Consider the following 16,605-nt stretch of genomic DNA (forward strand, 5'->3'; position numbering starts at 1 on the left):
CATTTGAAAGCCTCACGCTTAGTCTGAAATTTCCGAGCTGGAAATCAGAGAAGCCAGTTGTGTTAGTGGTAGTGTACCGGCCCCCTGCTGGTGCTTATCTAGAGTTTCTGTCTGAATTTTCAGATTTCCTTTCTGGATTATTGATCAGTACAGATAAATTCATCATAGTGGGTGATTTTAATATTCATATGGATGTTAAAAGCGATAATCTTAAATTAGCTTTCAATTCTCTTCTAGAATCAATGGGTATCTCACAAAAAGTGGACAAACCGACGCATTGTTTTAATCATACTCTGGATCTCGTTCTCACCTACGGTGTTGAAACTGATGGTCTGTTGGTGTCACCTGTAAACTCCCTTTTATCCGACCATTATTTAATAACGTTTGAATTTAATATTGTCGATGTTGTGTGAAAGTGCAAAATAGGAGGTATTATTTTACATGTTATTTTACGTGTTAAGTAAATGATTCAGTTAAAATAAATAATTAACAACAGTTAAATTTAACTGTTTGTCATTAATGTCTTTTTTTCCCTACATTTTTGTAGATTGCAACAACTAGAAAATGTCCTGACTTAATATGTTTAGATTGGACTATATGAAACGGATGAGAAAGTTGCCACCACTATGTTGTGTGTGTGTGTGTGTGTGTGTGTGTGTGTGTGTGTGTGTGAGTGTGTGCTAAGCACACGCACACAAGTGTTGTGATGCGTCTAGTGCAGTAGATAGAGGGAAGGTTGCATGTACTTCCCACCTGCTTGCTAACCTCTCGCTTTCAGACACTGCCGCTGGCTAGCCCCTGTGATGAACGGAGGAGCATCCTTTGGTGTAAGTCTTCTCCTGCCAGTACAAAGCCTCTCCTTCACCAAGACTCCTGTCAGGCCTCCTCACGGCCACGCACGGTAACTGGGGCTCTGCGGCTCCAGGCTAACATGGCAGGGGATCTCGGAGTTGCAGTGGTCCCCAGAGGTATAGTGCAGGCCCACAGTGTGGACACGCCCTGGCACCAGCCAACCACTGCCCCACTGCCTTGTGGGTTAGTCTGGGAAGACAAAAGGCTAGGGGAGCACACCCTGAGAGAAAAGCAACGTGCCTGGAGGCACACGATAGGTGGTCCTCCGAAAAACTGGAGCTCCGGCAGCCTCCTGCAACTGTGGAAGAGTGCTGGTCGTCTTGGGTCTCCTTGCCACCGGATTCCACCCTCCCATAGTGAAGAAGTGCTGTTGGGACATGCGCACCCCCTGCGGCACTCTAAATAACTTCTATGCGCAGGTATCCTTCTCTACCTCGGTGAGACCAGCTACCGGAAATGGACTAAAGTCTGGTGGCGATGGGGTTTCTGGTGACGGGAGCAGGTATGAATGCACTGGAAGCTCCTAATCAGAACCCTGCACACCAATAAAAGATATGCCACACTTCTTAGTGTATATGCACCGACACTACCATCAAAGGAAGACGCAAAGGACAGCTTCTACCGGCATTAGATGAGGTCCTCCGGCGCATACCTAAGGAGGATAAGATCTTCTTATTAGGCGATCTCAATGCCAGAGTCAGGAAGGACAACAAGGTGTGGAGTGGTGTCATTGGTCGGCATGGCATTGGACAAGTCAATGCAAATGGACTAAGGCTCCTAAGCCTTTGTGCTGAGCACGACTTGACCATTACAAACACCATATTCCAACTAAAAAATAAACACAAAACATCCTGGATGCACCCACGTTCCAAACACTGGCACCTGATAGATTACACCATTGTGAGACGCTCTGACATAAAAGACGTCACACTAACTCGTGCAATGAGAGGAGCTGAGTGCTGGACAGACCACCGGCTTATCCTATCCAAGCTCCAAGTGGAAGTACGCCCTGCTATCCGTCTCAAGGGATCAGGAAAGAAGAGGCTTGACTGTACCCGGCTAGCTGAACCTGCGGCTCGGGACAATCTCCGGGTCTCTCTGGCTGAAAACTTGGAAGACATTGAGCATCTGCTGATGGGAGATGACTCCTTTGATGAGAAATGGGTCACAATCAGCTCCAGGCTTTATGAGGCAGCATCCCAATTCATTGGATACAAGCGCAGAAAACACCAGGATTGGTTTGATGATAACACAGGAACAATAACCACCATGCTCAAACACATGCCAAACATGTGGCAGGGGTGGGGGCCTGCGGTCCCCACCCCTGGTCATCCCGTTGCTGGCCCCCCCTTCTCCTCCCTTTTCTCTCTTTTGTCCTGCAGGTGGTCGTGGGTGGCTTGTAGCTTGCATTACGGAGCACAAGTCTTTCCCTGACCCTGCACCCCAACCTGGGACTTGCTGATTGGGCCGGAGCTTCGGGAGCTGCGTGCTGGCCTGCGGTCCCCACCCCTGGTCATCCCGTTGCTGCTTCCACCTGCCTGCTGTGCTGTTGCCGTCCCTGACCCACCAGTCTGGCCCTCGGCAGGAGGGTCCCCCCTTATGAGCCTGGTCCTGCTCAAGGTTTCTTCCCTCCTAAAGGGGAGTTTTTCCTTGCCACTGTTTGGCTTAAGGTTTTTCTCCCACTAGGGGAGTTTTTACCTGCCATTGTTTATGTAATAACTGCTCGGGGGTCATGTTCTGGGTATGGGTCTCTGTAAAGCGTCTAGAGACAACTCTGTTGTATTAGACGCTATATAAATAAAATTGAATTGAATTGAATTGAAACATGCACACAGCACACAATGCTGTACTCAACAATCCCACATCAGCGGTACTCCGGCGGCAATGGCAAACAGCCAGGAGGGAGGTGGAGTTAAAACTTCGTGCCATGCAGAACGAGTGGTGGATATCAAAGGCAGATGAAATCCAATCGCATGCCAATAAAAATGATATGCACAACTTCTATGATGCAGTAAAAAACATCTATGGCCAAAGAAACTGCTCTGTCTCCCCGCTAAAGTCAAGTGATGGCACAACCCTCATCAAAGATCAGAAGCTCATCACCAAAAGATGGGCAGAACATTTTGAAACCCTGTTGAATTAGCCCTCCCCAACAGACCCCTCAGTCCTGGAGGAACTACCCAACCACGCGACCATCCAAGACCTCGACCTTCTACCAACTTTTGGTTGGTAAGTTCGGAAGTGTTCGGAGTACAATAAAGTCTCTGAAAGACAACAAGACTCCTGGTCCTGACAATATCCCTGCAGAGATTTTCAAGCAGGGAGGCTACTTTTGCACCCGGGCCCTCTTCCTGTTCATAAGTCATGTTTGGCAGCATGAATCTCTCCCCCAGCAGTGTAAAGATGCCAATATAATCACAATCTATAAAGGCAAAGGGGACAAGTCCCTCTGTGGCAACAGCCGTGGCATTTCACTTCTGGCCGTTGCCGGCAAGGTTCTGGCCAAAGTCATGCTGCACAGACTGGTGAAGAACATCACAGAAGACCTGCTGCCTGAGTCACAATGTGGCTTCAGGAAAAACAGAAGCACTGTGGACATGGTGTTCACAGCACGGCAGCTCCAGGAAAAGTGCAGAGAACAGCACCAGGACCTCTTTATTGCTTTTATTGACCTGTCGAAGGCATTTGCCACGGTCAACAGGGAGCTCCTCTGGGATATCCTCCTGAAGTTCGGCTGTCCGCGGAAGTTTGCCAACCTCCTTAGGCAGTTTCATGAAGGGATGACGTCACGTGTGACTATCGGTGGCCAGGAATCGGAACCATTCAAGGTATGCACTGGTGTGCGCCAAGGATGTGTCCAAGGATGTCCACTCCTCCATCCCATCCCCCAACCTTTACCATCTCCAATATGCCACTTGCAACAGTGGAATCATTTAAATACTTGGGCAGCTTTCTCTCTGACGACTGCAGCATCGACAGAGAGATCCAAAACCGGATCAAACAGGCCTCATCTTCCTTTGGCAGACTCAGGAGAAGGGTGTTCCTGAACAAGGACCTTAAACTCCATACTAAGGTAGCAGTTTATCTGGCTGTTGTCTTGACAACCCTGCTCTACACCTGTGAAGCGTGGACCCTGTATAGCCGCAACCTCAGGATGCTTGAGGCTTTCCACATCAGGTGCTTACAATGCATCCTGGGGATATCCTGGAAGGACAGAGTCCCCCACACCGAGATACTCTGCAAGACCAACTGCATCAGTGTGGAGGCTACAGTCACGCAGCACCAACTCCGCTGGCTAGGCCACGTCATACGAATGCCAGAAGAGCGCCTTCCACGTAAGGTGCTCTATGGCCAGCTCCATCATGGACATCGTTTGGCAGTAGGCCCAAAAAAGCGATACAAAGACCAGTTAAAGACTGCCATAAAGAAGTGCGGCCTGAACTCGACCCAGCTGGAGGACACTGCCGCTCAACGCTCCATCTGGCGGCAGCTCCTCCATCAAGGAGTGCATAAGCTTGAGGAGGACAGAGGTGATCGACGGACCAAGAAGCGCCAGAGAGGACATGAAGCCAGACCCACAACCACACCCCCAGTCAGTGCTCACGTCTGTCCAGTCTGTGGAAGAACGTGTAAAGCACAGATTGGACTACGCAGTCACATGAGGACTCACAAGTAATAGAGAAGGACCGTCATTATCGGACACGATGGACAACCTTAAGCAAGTAAGCAAGTAAGTGTGTGTGTAGGTGTGTGTGTGTGCGTGTGTGTGTATGTGTGTGTAAGGTGGAAGTTAGGAGGAGGGCGTACCTGTTCTACACGGCAGAGTTTGTCAACCGTTCCTTGATAGCGGTTCATACAGTCTTCAGCCAAGTGGAGATGGGTTGAATACTGAAGTGTTAGAGGAGGGATGCAGTTATTGATAAACCAAACACAATGACCTACCTACATTATATACATTATATGAAATATAGAATTTACGCGGCAGACAGATTTCTGAGCTTTTGAAAGCAGAAATGAGTCTCCCAGCAGTCAAGCTAGATGATCTAATCATTATCTTGATGAAGTGTGGGGTCTATTTTGCAAACAACAGCATGCCCCTGTCGGTTAGATGAAGCCTTTGGGCTTATTTATTCATTTGCTTCTTTTCTAAGAGCCACTAAGGTGCCTTTAGGTTGCAGGCATAGAGGCATGAAGTTATGGATAGGCTGCTACACCTAGTTAGCCCCATACTGTAGGTCTCATCAAGACCCCAGCTGTCATGACTAGGTCCATGTGTTAGTTCTGTTTTCTGTGTCATCTTGTTGTATTGACCTCTCCTCTCGTTTCAGAGTCCCCTTCCCTTGTGTGGTTTTGTCCGTCTCCTTGATTGTCTGCTCCCGCTCTTATTACTTTCACCTGTTCTGTGTGTGTGTGTGTGTGTATATATATATAGTCCCTGTATTTCCCCAGTTCGTTTCCAGTTCGTCTTTTTGTCCCCATTGGTTTATTGTCGTTATTGCTCTGTAGTAGTTTCTATTTTTCTGGTTTTGACCCCTGTCTGTTTACTGGCCGAGCTCGTATTTTGCCTAATTCCTGTCTGTTTATTTTCCCCTCGCTGATTGACTACACGTGTACCGACCTCGCCACGGCCTGATCCTTGTCAGTTTTGTTTGCTCTCGCTGGCGGATTACCTGTGTACCGAACCTGCTATTCCAGTAAAGACTGGTACCCTGCTAACGCTGTGTTTGAGTCGTGCAATTGAGTCTAGACTATTGTTGCTACACCCTCAACTCGTTACCAACTCCATCGGCTCTGCCTTTTTTCTAAGAATTAATTCAATCATTTTGCTTGACGTAAAACTATATTGGCAGAAATTAATTACAAGTTCAGAGCCACATGTTTTTGTTGTTTTTCTGGATATAAATAAACATAATAAACATGACTTTAAAATACCATACCACCTAATACCATAACCCATCCACCTGCAAAGAGTAAACAATAAAAACATTTCAACTCCTACCTTGCTAAGCTCTTTCTGATATTGGGGCATCTTCTTGAGCATTTGGGACAGTTCCTTCATGGTGGTCTGAAAAACAAATACAATTATGGTAAAAGTGAATAGTTACATTTACCCTCTGAAGTCTAACACAATATTTTCAGTGTAAGTGGAGTAATATATTATTTAAGTAATAATTGCTCGGGGGTCATGTTCTGGGTCTCTGGAAAGCGCCAAGAGACAAATTCTGTTGTAATAGAGGCTATAGTGTTAAGAATCGGGCGGGCGGGGTTTTCTTCCCCAGCCCGGCTGGTGCTGAGTCGCACTCTGAGCGCACACCTGCAGCGCACACCTGCAGCGCACACCTGCAGCGCACACCTGCAGCGCACACCTGCAGCTAGTTAGTCTCAAATATAGCTTCGCGGTAGATATGCTGCTATAGGCTTATGCTGCAGGGGGGCACCGACATGATCCGCTGGGCGGTGCCTCTCACCCTTCTTCTCCTCTCCTTTTCCCTGCCTCTCTTCTCCATTACCATTTTTACTTATTATAAATATCTCATAGCTATCATTTTTGTCCATCGTTCCTGTAGTTTCTTGTGCCGGCCCCCCTTTTTTCTCTTTTGTGTATGTTTGCAGGCCGGAGCCTCAGGAGCTGCGTTCTGGCCTGTGTTCCCGGCCTTCCCCCCCCTCTGGTCATCCCATTGCTTCTTCCACCTGCCTACGTGGATGTCTGCTGTTGCTGCTTCCGCCTGCCTGCACCCCCCCCCCCCCCCCTCTGGTCATCCCGCTACTCCTTCCACATGACTGTTGTGTGCTGCTGACGCCCCCCCCCCCCCTCTGGTCATCCCGCTGCTGCTTCCACATGACTGTTGTGTGCTGCTGACGCCCCCCCCCCTCACCTCTGGTCATCCCGCTGCTGCTTCCACCTGCCTGCTGTGTGCTGTCGACGTCCCTGACTCCCCCAGTCTGGCCTTCGGCAGGAGGGTCCCCCCTTATGAGCCTGGTCCTGCTCAAGGTTTCTTCCCTCCTAAAGGGGAGTTTTTCCTTGCCACTGTTTGGCTTAAGGCTTTTCTCCCACTAAGGGAGTTTTTACCTGCCATTGTTTATATAATAATTGCTCGGGGGTTTATGTTTATGTTTATGTTTATGTTCATGTTCTGGATCTCTGGAAAGCGTCTAGAGACAACATCTGTTGTATTAGACGCTATATAAATAAAATTGAATTGAATTGAATTGAATTCTGATGGTACTCTGCTGGAACTCTGGCCCATTCCTCCCGACAGAACTGGTGTAATTAAATCAGGTTTGTCTAACTTGCACACGCCTTTTCACATCTGCCCACAACTTTTCAATGGAATTCAGATCAGGGCTTTGTGATGGCCACTCCGAGATGTATTTATTTTATTTATTTAAAGGTTTAGTTATCAGGGACAATGCACATTAATAATACATTTAAACAAATGTAAAATATGCCAGAATTAGCCAAAAAGGCTATTTTTCATCTGCTGTCCCTGGACTGGTGTAAAATAGTCAACCTAAAAGAAAAATTATTAAGATATAATCAATAAAACATTTCCGAATAAGAAGGCTACATCAGAATAAAGATTAAAAGGTAACAGACTAAGCTAAAATACATACACACACAGGTTAACATTAGCTCAACAACAGACAAATGCTACAAACGAAAACAGAAACAACATGAAGCAGCAACAGTAACATCAGCATTAATAACACAAGACACAGTGGATACACAGTGCATAATGACTCTCTTACCAGCTTCAACCAGCATCTTCACAAAGTATTTAGCTTTTGTTCTGGGGTTAATTTGCACATTGCAGACCAAAACATGTTCATCTCTGGGACACAGGGACTATCTCCTTCTTCAGTGGTGTGACTTTTTAAGTGGGAGAACTTGCACAATTGGTTCCTGACTAAATCATTTTTGCCCCACTGTATGCTGATGATATCTTAGCAGTGTTAGCGGACCCTGGGCTTAAGAAAACTCAAATATCCTATCTCAAAAAATGAAAATATTCTGGGAATCTTAATCTTAAACTGTAAGCCATAATCAGCAATATTAAAATAATAAAAGGCTTGCAAAATTTCAGTTGATTTGTATTGAATCCAGAATGTATGACATTTTCTTTTTTTAAATTGCTTTACAGAAAATAAAGAACTTTATCACAATATTCAAATTTTCTGAGACAGTCCTGTAAATACAGTATGAACTGGGGGAATTTAAAAGTTGGGATGGTCACAGCTGCTCGAATAATTCTTAGAATATGGAAGAGTACAGTCGCCCCAGATGTTAAACAATGAATGGAAATAATGTCAGATGTATGTTGGCTAGAATTAACAATGATGAAGAACATTTTAGGAGGGCCTGGAATTTTTTTTGTAGGTAGGACATACGGGGAAATTTCTAGGCATGGTGTTGAATGTTTATTTTGGTTGTTTTAGAAAAAATAAAAAAAATGTAGATCTGCATGAGGCCTTTGTATATAGGATTGTATGCTGGATATACTGCACTTTCTGTTGATGATGGTACTTATGTTTGTTTTCCAGTTTGGCTGTATGTTTATGGTTGTACGAATGAATAAAAAAACTTTAATGACAAACAATGTGCAAAGTCAGATTCTTTGGCTTTTTTCCCCAAATACCTGTCTCTGGGTGAATGTCGGTGTTGGAGACACAATTTTGGAAACAGTACAAGAAAAACAAGAAAACAAGAAACACAGTGACAAAGCATCGGGGTGCTTCCCTCTACCTTTTCTCCAGTATTCATCTTTTTGCTGGCAGAGAATTCTTTCAATGAACGAGTTACAGCCCTGTACAGAAGAGGACAAGATAAGTCATAGGGCACTAGATGAGGATCTGTCTTGTGTCTAGTGAGACATGGTGTTTTCACACAATTTTTAGTTGGATGGATTTTACACAATATTTTTTTTTAATTGCATGAAGAGGAGATTAAATATACTCACGTTGATACTTCGGCAATGTGTTTGTGTCGCAGGGTAAGCCACAGGTCATCATCCTCATCCAGTACCACTTCTTTCAGTCTCGTCTCTCCCATCCCACTGGTCTCAAAACTTACAGAAATGGTGAAAGAGATTCAATTAGTCCTCTGTAGGTAAAAACAAGTGCCAATCATTGGAGACCAAGCAGATTTTCAGAAATCGCTTTATCTAGTATGCACATTTTTGGAAACATTTGAAGCTTTACAGAAATATGACACATTTCAGAATTTTTCCCCATCAGCAAGACAGGGAAATGATATTTGTACTGATCTTTACCCATAGACATCGTTCTGGATGCCCAGCAGGTCGTAGGACATGGCCTGCAGGGTGAGCTCATGGAGGATGGGGGACACAGGGTCAAAGCCACGATCCAAAATGATTAACTGAGTGCGAGACTTATCTGGACCCTATAGACATCAGAGCAAATACAAAAGATTGTACACAATGTGGAAAACTAGTTGCTCTCTTGACTTTGAGTAAATTGTCAATGGCAGAAACTGACGTGACATTTTTCCTTATCAACAGTATACACACATGACGTTCAATATAACAAAACAATATCACAGGTAGTGGATGACAAGCGTGTATCATGTGCCAAAGTTAGCAGACTGTCGGATCAGTATTTGTCTTTACTTTGTACGGCCCTGGGGAGCTGGTGACAGAGGTCTCCTGTTATGGCCTAATATTATTGATATTATATCAAAATATTACTGAAGCAACTGGAATTTGGATATATCATATAGTTTTAACAATTATCTGTTGTGCAGGGCTAATACAGTTAATGTTTATAATGTTTATTATGGTATTCTAGCAACAATGAGTATCCAAATCTATCTACACATTATTTTCATTAAGACAAGTTAGAATAGAATACATTTTCTTTTCTTTTCTTGGTTCAGTGCAATTAAAAATGTTGGAAAGTTGCAATGTATTAATAGATACAGCTTTGTCCGGGTATTGGGGAATATATTTAGTATATTTAGTCATTCAGCTCCACACCTACCTCTCCCAGGGTGGGGTCATCAGCCTTGTAGCCATCCAGTTTCTCCTGGAGCATTTGAGCAAGCACTGCACAGTCTTTGTACTCCCTGAGGCAAAACAAAAGTTTTAAAGATCATTTATTAAACATTTCTTAACAATTCCTATGTAAGCACTTAAAAACGTAAAGTGTTTCTGTTTAGTAAAGCATATATTTGTCTAAACCTTAGAGTCATAGCTGCAGCTATAGGACAAGACTAAAGCAGGCTCATCTTTAAAATAACTTTGCCTGTTTAGCATTGTGATTCATTATTATTCAATGACATTTAATAATCATTCATTCTGGAACAATTCATATATCACTGAAATTTTAGTCTGAAAACAACTCATAGGCTAATTGTGTGTGATGTAATGTCGACTTTAAAGAGGCATCAACATTTCAAACAGGACTTTATCCAACCTTAGACAGGTTAAAGAGGGTTTGCTCAGCAGCTGATAGGAAAACGGAGCCATCACAAGTATAACCTGTAAGTACTAAGCTATAAACTATGAAGCAAATGTAGAGTCAGCTAACATGTGGCTTAATTAGCTGTGGTTGAACACAGTTTCATCTGGAGTATGCTTGACATTGATCCTGATTTTACAAACCCCACGATATGCCAACCAGCATCTGCCAAGTCTGTGAGACATGTTCAAATACTATAGCCGTATAAAAGTGCACGCGTTCAAATGACTGATGCACATTGTATTTGATGTTGCTTAGGTTTAATATTATACTGGTTATGTCAACTGTGATTTGACTTTTTTAATTCAACAATGCGTAAATTATTTCAAAATCGTATTTTTTTGTTATTTCTTCTAGCCACTGTATTTCTAATAATTTTCCAAGTAATTTTATCAGAATTTTTGGGTTATTACAGACGTTTTTCTATCACACACTTCTATCACTTCCTGTTACCACATTTCCTGTTGAGAAAAGTAGCTTTTTTGGTAAATGCTTTTCCTGTCGACATGCACCTGTGAGCAGAGCACCTGTGAGCAGAGCACCTGTGGTTACCACCACCGGACCAGCAGCAGCAGCAGCAGCGGCGGCTACCACCACCGGGCCAGCAGCAGCAGCAGTAGCGGCGGCGGGTACCACCACCGGGCCAGCACCAGCAGCAGCAGCAGCAGCAGCAGCAGCAGCAGCAGCAGCGGCAGCTACCACCACCGGGCCAGCACCAGCAGCAGCAGCAGCAGCAGCTACCACCGCCAGCACCAGCACCAGCACCAGCACCAGCAGCAGCAGCAGCAGCAGCGGCGGCTACCACCACCGGGCCAGCACCAGCGGCGGCAGCAGTAGCGGCGGCCGCTACCACCACCGGGCCAGCACCAGCACCAGCAGCAGCACCAGCAGCAGCAGCAGCAGCAGCAGCGGCGGCTACCACCACCGGGCCAGCAGCTCATCAAGAGCTGTACTGACTGGTTCCACCGTGCTATACCCTGGCATCCAGAAGCTGCACTGAGACTGGTACATCGTGACTGGATTTCCACCAGCGGCGGCTAGCACCAGCGGCGGCTAGCACCAGCGGCGGCTAGCACCAGCGGCGGCCACCACCAGCGGCGGCTACCTGAGACCCACTCCAGACCCAGCAGCAGCTACCACCAGACCCAGCAGCAGCTACCACCAGGCCCAGCAGCAGCTACCACCAGGCCCAGCTGCTCTACATCTTAAGCAGCTTATCTTCATAACCAACTGGTAGGACCCTGTTTTGTCTGATTATCCTCTGCTAACTTGATAGAATGCCACCTAAGAAGAGTGAAGAAGACTATGTTTCTCTCCCAGTCGTTCGAGACCTCTTGGATCAGCAAAAGGCTTTTTATAAAGACCTGATCATGCAACAAGAGAATAGCTTTAAGGGCTTTGTGAAAATAATTAATGATTCCAACAATAAACGGGTTGATGACCTGACTAGAGAACTGCAGGAGGTAAAAAGGAGCCTTGAATTTACTCAAAGTGAAATGGATGGTTTGAGAGTCACTTAAACATCTGTGACTACAGATACAATTAAACACCTCCAATCCAACACTGAGGCCCTGCAGGTCGATATCAAACACTGGAGTGACAAAGCTGAATATCTAGAAAACCAATCTAGGAGAAACAATATCATTATAGATGGCATCCCAGAGTCACCTAATGAAAGTTGGTCTGATTCGGAGAAGAAATTTAGAGAAATCCTAACTGAAAAAATGAAAATCGATCAAAGGCACATTGAAATTGAACGAGCGCACCGCACTGGGAAGCTGTTGGCTAGCAGGGATGGGAAAAGACCAAGACCTATGGTAGTAAAGCTACTTAGGCACAAAGATAAACAGTCAATCCTCTCTAAAGCCAAAATCTTAAAGGGCACAAACATTTACATTAATGAGGACTACTCCGATGCTGTGCGCCAAAAGCGTAAAGAACTGGTGCCGAAGATGAGAGCGGCAAGAGAAAGTGGAAACATTGCTTATCTAAAATATGACAAGCTTGTCGTGCGTCCCCGAGGAGAGCAATCAAATCGTCCTTTAGTGGAAAATGCTGCTGAGATGGACTAGTAAATTACGGCCCAGGTTAGCAATTAAGCCTTTGTCTTTGGACCCCACTAGATCATGATCAATGACCAGTGTGCAAAATGCAAAAAAAGGGTAAATACTTGTATTTGTATTCGTTGTGGTATTTGCAAAAACATATTCCACTATCGATGTACACTTGTTACAAAGAAGAACATTGATCTATGGTCAAACTGGTTTTGTCAGACATGTACTGAACTGTTTCCCTTTCATTCTTTGGAAATTGGTGATTATCTTGCTGTTACCACTGAATCAATTTTTATTACAAATGAGCATTATGTTTTTAATCCTTTTGATTTAGAAAGGGGTGATAGCGATAAATATGACTTAAACTGGGATCCAGATGTGAATGTCCTATCAGAAACATATACCTTACCATCTTGCAACTATATGAGTGAAAATGAGTTTAATACTTTTAGATGTTCTATTCCACCAGAATTACATACTTTTTCAACCCTCCATATGAATATCCGGAGTTTGGTAAAGAATCATGATCAGTTCATTCATTATCTGTCATCTCTTGAGCATACTTTTCCAATTATAGCACTTACAGAAACCTGGCTTTCTGAAAACATTAGTAGTTTATATGAGCTTCCCCAGTACAATTCAGTTCACTCTTATAGAGAGAATAAAGTGGGTGGTGGTGTATCAATTTTTGTCCACTGTGATTACGAATACAAGATACGACATGATCTGTGCTTGAATTCTGAAACTGCCAGTCGAATCAATTTTCATTGAAATGTTTGTTGAAGCCAAAAAAATCATAATAGGTTGTGTGTATCGTCCACCAAATACTGTAATCAGTGAATTCAATGATTGTGTGGCTAATGCAATGGATGTTATTTATTTATTTATTTATTTATTTTTTTTACCTTGTCTGCACACATATTATTGATTGATACCATGACGGTAGAAACCAAAAGTGTATATATGTGCATTATTACTATATGTAATATATACATATATATACGCACACATATGCGTACACATACATAAATATACACATACAAACCCAGTGTTTTTTTTTGGGTGGGGGGGGGGGGGGGGGGGGGGGGGGGGTGACGACATCCACTGCCAATCCAGGAAGCAGGAACACACGGAGACACACGTCAAGCACTGGGAATCTGCAACAAAAAACCACAAACAAAGCACGAAACCGGCACGGAGCCAACCAAAACACGAACAGCAATCGACCTAAATCTTGAGATCTGATCGCAGTCTGAGCTAAGCTATCGCTACCGCTACCTAAACCCAAAAACTAGAGAGCCAGCATGCAGGTGAACAAGCCAGTGTGTATGTCTATGTGTGTGTGTGTGTATGTATATGATCATGCGTGTGTGTGTGTGTGTGTGTGTGTGTGTGTATGCATGTGACTAAATGACTATATGTGTGTAAGTGTGTGTGTGTAAGTGTGTGTGTGTGTGTGTGTGTGTGTGTGTGTGTGTGTGTGTGTGTGTGTGTGTGTGTGTGTGTGTAATAAACCAAACAAAGCTCCACCTGAAGTGTATCTATAGTGGGGGAGGGGGAGGAGCAACCCCGCCACCCGCGAGACCAGAGGCCGACAAGGAAGAGCCCGGAACCCAGGCCACCGGCAACCCCACAGAGGGGAGAAGTAGGAGGGAGGCAACCCACCGCCTGCGAGGCCCCCCCCCCACCCGGCGGAGGCCGAGGGGGCCCGCGGGCGGGGCCCCCACGGCGCGGAAAGAAGCAGCCAGGGATCCCGCGGCGGACACGCGGCCAGGAGGCCCTCACCCTTCAGGCCAACGACCCCCACCCGGCAGGGGGCCAGCCTGCCCGGAGAGACAGAGCCGCCCCGGCCGCCGACGCGGGCAGGCGCACCCCTCCCCCACGAAAGTGGCCCTCCAAGACCAGAGGGGCACCCCGCCGTAGAGGCAGCGGGGGGGACCGGAGACGGGCCCGGAGAGAGGGAACCCCCCAACAAGGCGACACCCGCGCAGGCCCGATAACGGAGGGCCCCAGACCCAGGCATCCCATTCATTCATCCATTCAGCTATCCGATACCTATACTAATAATAATATAATATACTATACATAATAATAATAATAATACTAATAATAATAATAATAACCATCTTTGTATAATATAATATTGATAAATTATTAAGTTTTTGATGTCCTGCCAATGGAGGCTCAAATCCTCCATGGCAGGACCCTTCCATACCGCATTCTTACCGACACAGACACATACAATCACGCACCGTTTCCCCCTCCCCGGGGGGGTCCAGCACCGCCAGAAGGCACCCCAGGCTGCACGGCGGGCCCCGCCAGGCCCGGGTAACCCGACCCACCTGTCCCAGGCCCAGGCCGGTGAGGGAACGCGGGTGATGTGGGACCCCCTCCCGCCCCTTGTGTTGAGTGCATGTGATTAATGCCATAAAAACAGGGAGGAGGGAGGGCCAAGTATCGATTGACACCGACCCCCCCCCCTCCCGAACTACGTGTCCTTGTCAAGTGTATTTATAAAGTGTTGAATGTGCAGTGTCTAGTTTGCTGTTAAAACCGTGAGGCGGGGAGTGCCGGGCCACGCGGGACAGTGCCCCCCACAACCCGGACCCCCCGCCTTTCGCCTATGTGCGTATGAATCGTGTAGGGGGGGCAAGAGGGGGAGCGGAGGCCGAAGCCAGGAGGCAGGACCAGCAAAGCCGGCCCTGATAAGACACCCGCGTCCCCCCACCGGCAATGGATGTTATTAATAAGGAGGGGAAATTATTGTTCATCTTGGGTGATTTTAATATCAATCTCCTCAAGATGGAAACTCATTCAGAGACTGAGGATTTCTTAAGTACCATGTATTCTAATTACTCTTATCCAGTCATAAGTAAACCCACTAGAGTAAATGATAAAACGGCTACCCTGATTGATAATATTTTTACCAATTCTTTGAATAAGGTGATTCATTCTGGAATATTAGTTACCGACATATCTGATCATTTTCCTATATTTCAGTTTACTAGGCTTAACGGTCAATATAGTAAGCAAACAAGTAACACAACAGCTCATCGTAAATTTAACAAACATAACATTTTAATGTTTAAGAAAGAGCTTGAGGAAGTCTCATGGAGTGAAGTGTACAGATGTCCAGATGCTGAATCTGCTTACAAGTGTTTTTCTCACTCTCTGAATGCAGTTTTCAACAAATGTTTTCCACTTGTGTTACCTGCTAGACCTAAATGTAATGGAGATAATAGCAAACCTTGGTTTACCTCAGGATTATATAAATCTTCTAAGAACAAAAATAAATTGTATAAGAAGTATTTGTTATCGCCAACACCTCTAAACTTAGCATTATATAAAAGCTATAAAAACAGATACAACCACCTTCTGAAATTGACAAAAAAGAACTATTATTCACAACAATTAAAGGAATCATCAAATAACATCAAACACACATGGAAAATTATCAGCCAGTTGTTGCAGAGAAAGAAAGAAAAAGCAGAGTTTCCCTCAACTCTTTCTGATGGTGCAGAAACATATTCTAATCCCTATGATATTACATGTAAATTTAATGATTTCTTTGCCAATATTGGTGTTTCACTTGCAAAAAAGATTCCTAATGTAGAGTGTAATCCTTCAGATTATATCCTTGGTAAATTTCCAATTATGTCTAACTTTATCAAACCTAAACCTGAAGAAATTAAAGAAATAATTACAGGGCTGAAGAATACTGCTGCGGGTCACGACGAAATTGGTGCCTTTCTTATAAAAGAAGTAAAAGATTGTCTTGCAGATCCGTTAACCTATATCTTTTCTGTCTCCATGGATAAGGGTAAAGTTCCTGATGATTTAAAGTTGGCAAAGGTTATTCCTCTATACAAGGCTGACGACCCCAATCTTTTTACAAATTACAGACCCATATCAATTTTACCTTGTTTCTCAAAAATTTTAGAAAAACTGGTCTATAAAAGAATTTTGCAGCATCTGGAACTGAATAAAATATTATACACGCATCAGTACGCTTTCAGAAAAAATCATTCTTCCTACATGGCACTGCTCCAGCTGGTAAATAAAATCATTTCGGCACAAGATCTCAATGAATATGCATTAGGTATTTTTCTGGACCTGTCGAAAGCATTTGACACTGTAAATCATCATATTCTACTGTCAAAGTTAGATAGATATGGTTTTAAAGGCCATGTTCTTAGCTGGTTAGGTGATTATCTCAAAAATA

General features: G+C 44.7%; 1 protein-coding gene across 1 annotated transcript in view; it reads right to left on the bottom strand.

The window, feature by feature from the left end:
* Positions 1–16,605, bottom strand: part of stxbp1b (syntaxin binding protein 1b) — a 55,021-nt gene that overhangs the window by 16,527 nt on the left and 21,889 nt on the right. Inside the window, exons 8-13 of the mRNA XM_061729707.1 lie at positions 9,850–9,934; positions 9,123–9,253; positions 8,811–8,918; positions 8,597–8,657; positions 5,852–5,917; positions 4,660–4,740 (exon numbers count right to left, since the gene is read on the bottom strand). Of these exons, the coding sequence (XP_061585691.1) occupies positions 4,660–4,740; positions 5,852–5,917; positions 8,597–8,657; positions 8,811–8,918; positions 9,123–9,253; positions 9,850–9,934 (532 nt within the window). The remainder of the gene's footprint in view (positions 1–4,659; positions 4,741–5,851; positions 5,918–8,596; positions 8,658–8,810; positions 8,919–9,122; positions 9,254–9,849; positions 9,935–16,605) is intronic.

This window comes from Cololabis saira, chromosome 9 (assembly GCF_033807715.1).
Source record: "Cololabis saira isolate AMF1-May2022 chromosome 9, fColSai1.1, whole genome shotgun sequence".
Lineage (NCBI taxonomy): Eukaryota > Metazoa > Chordata > Actinopteri > Beloniformes > Belonidae > Cololabis > Cololabis saira.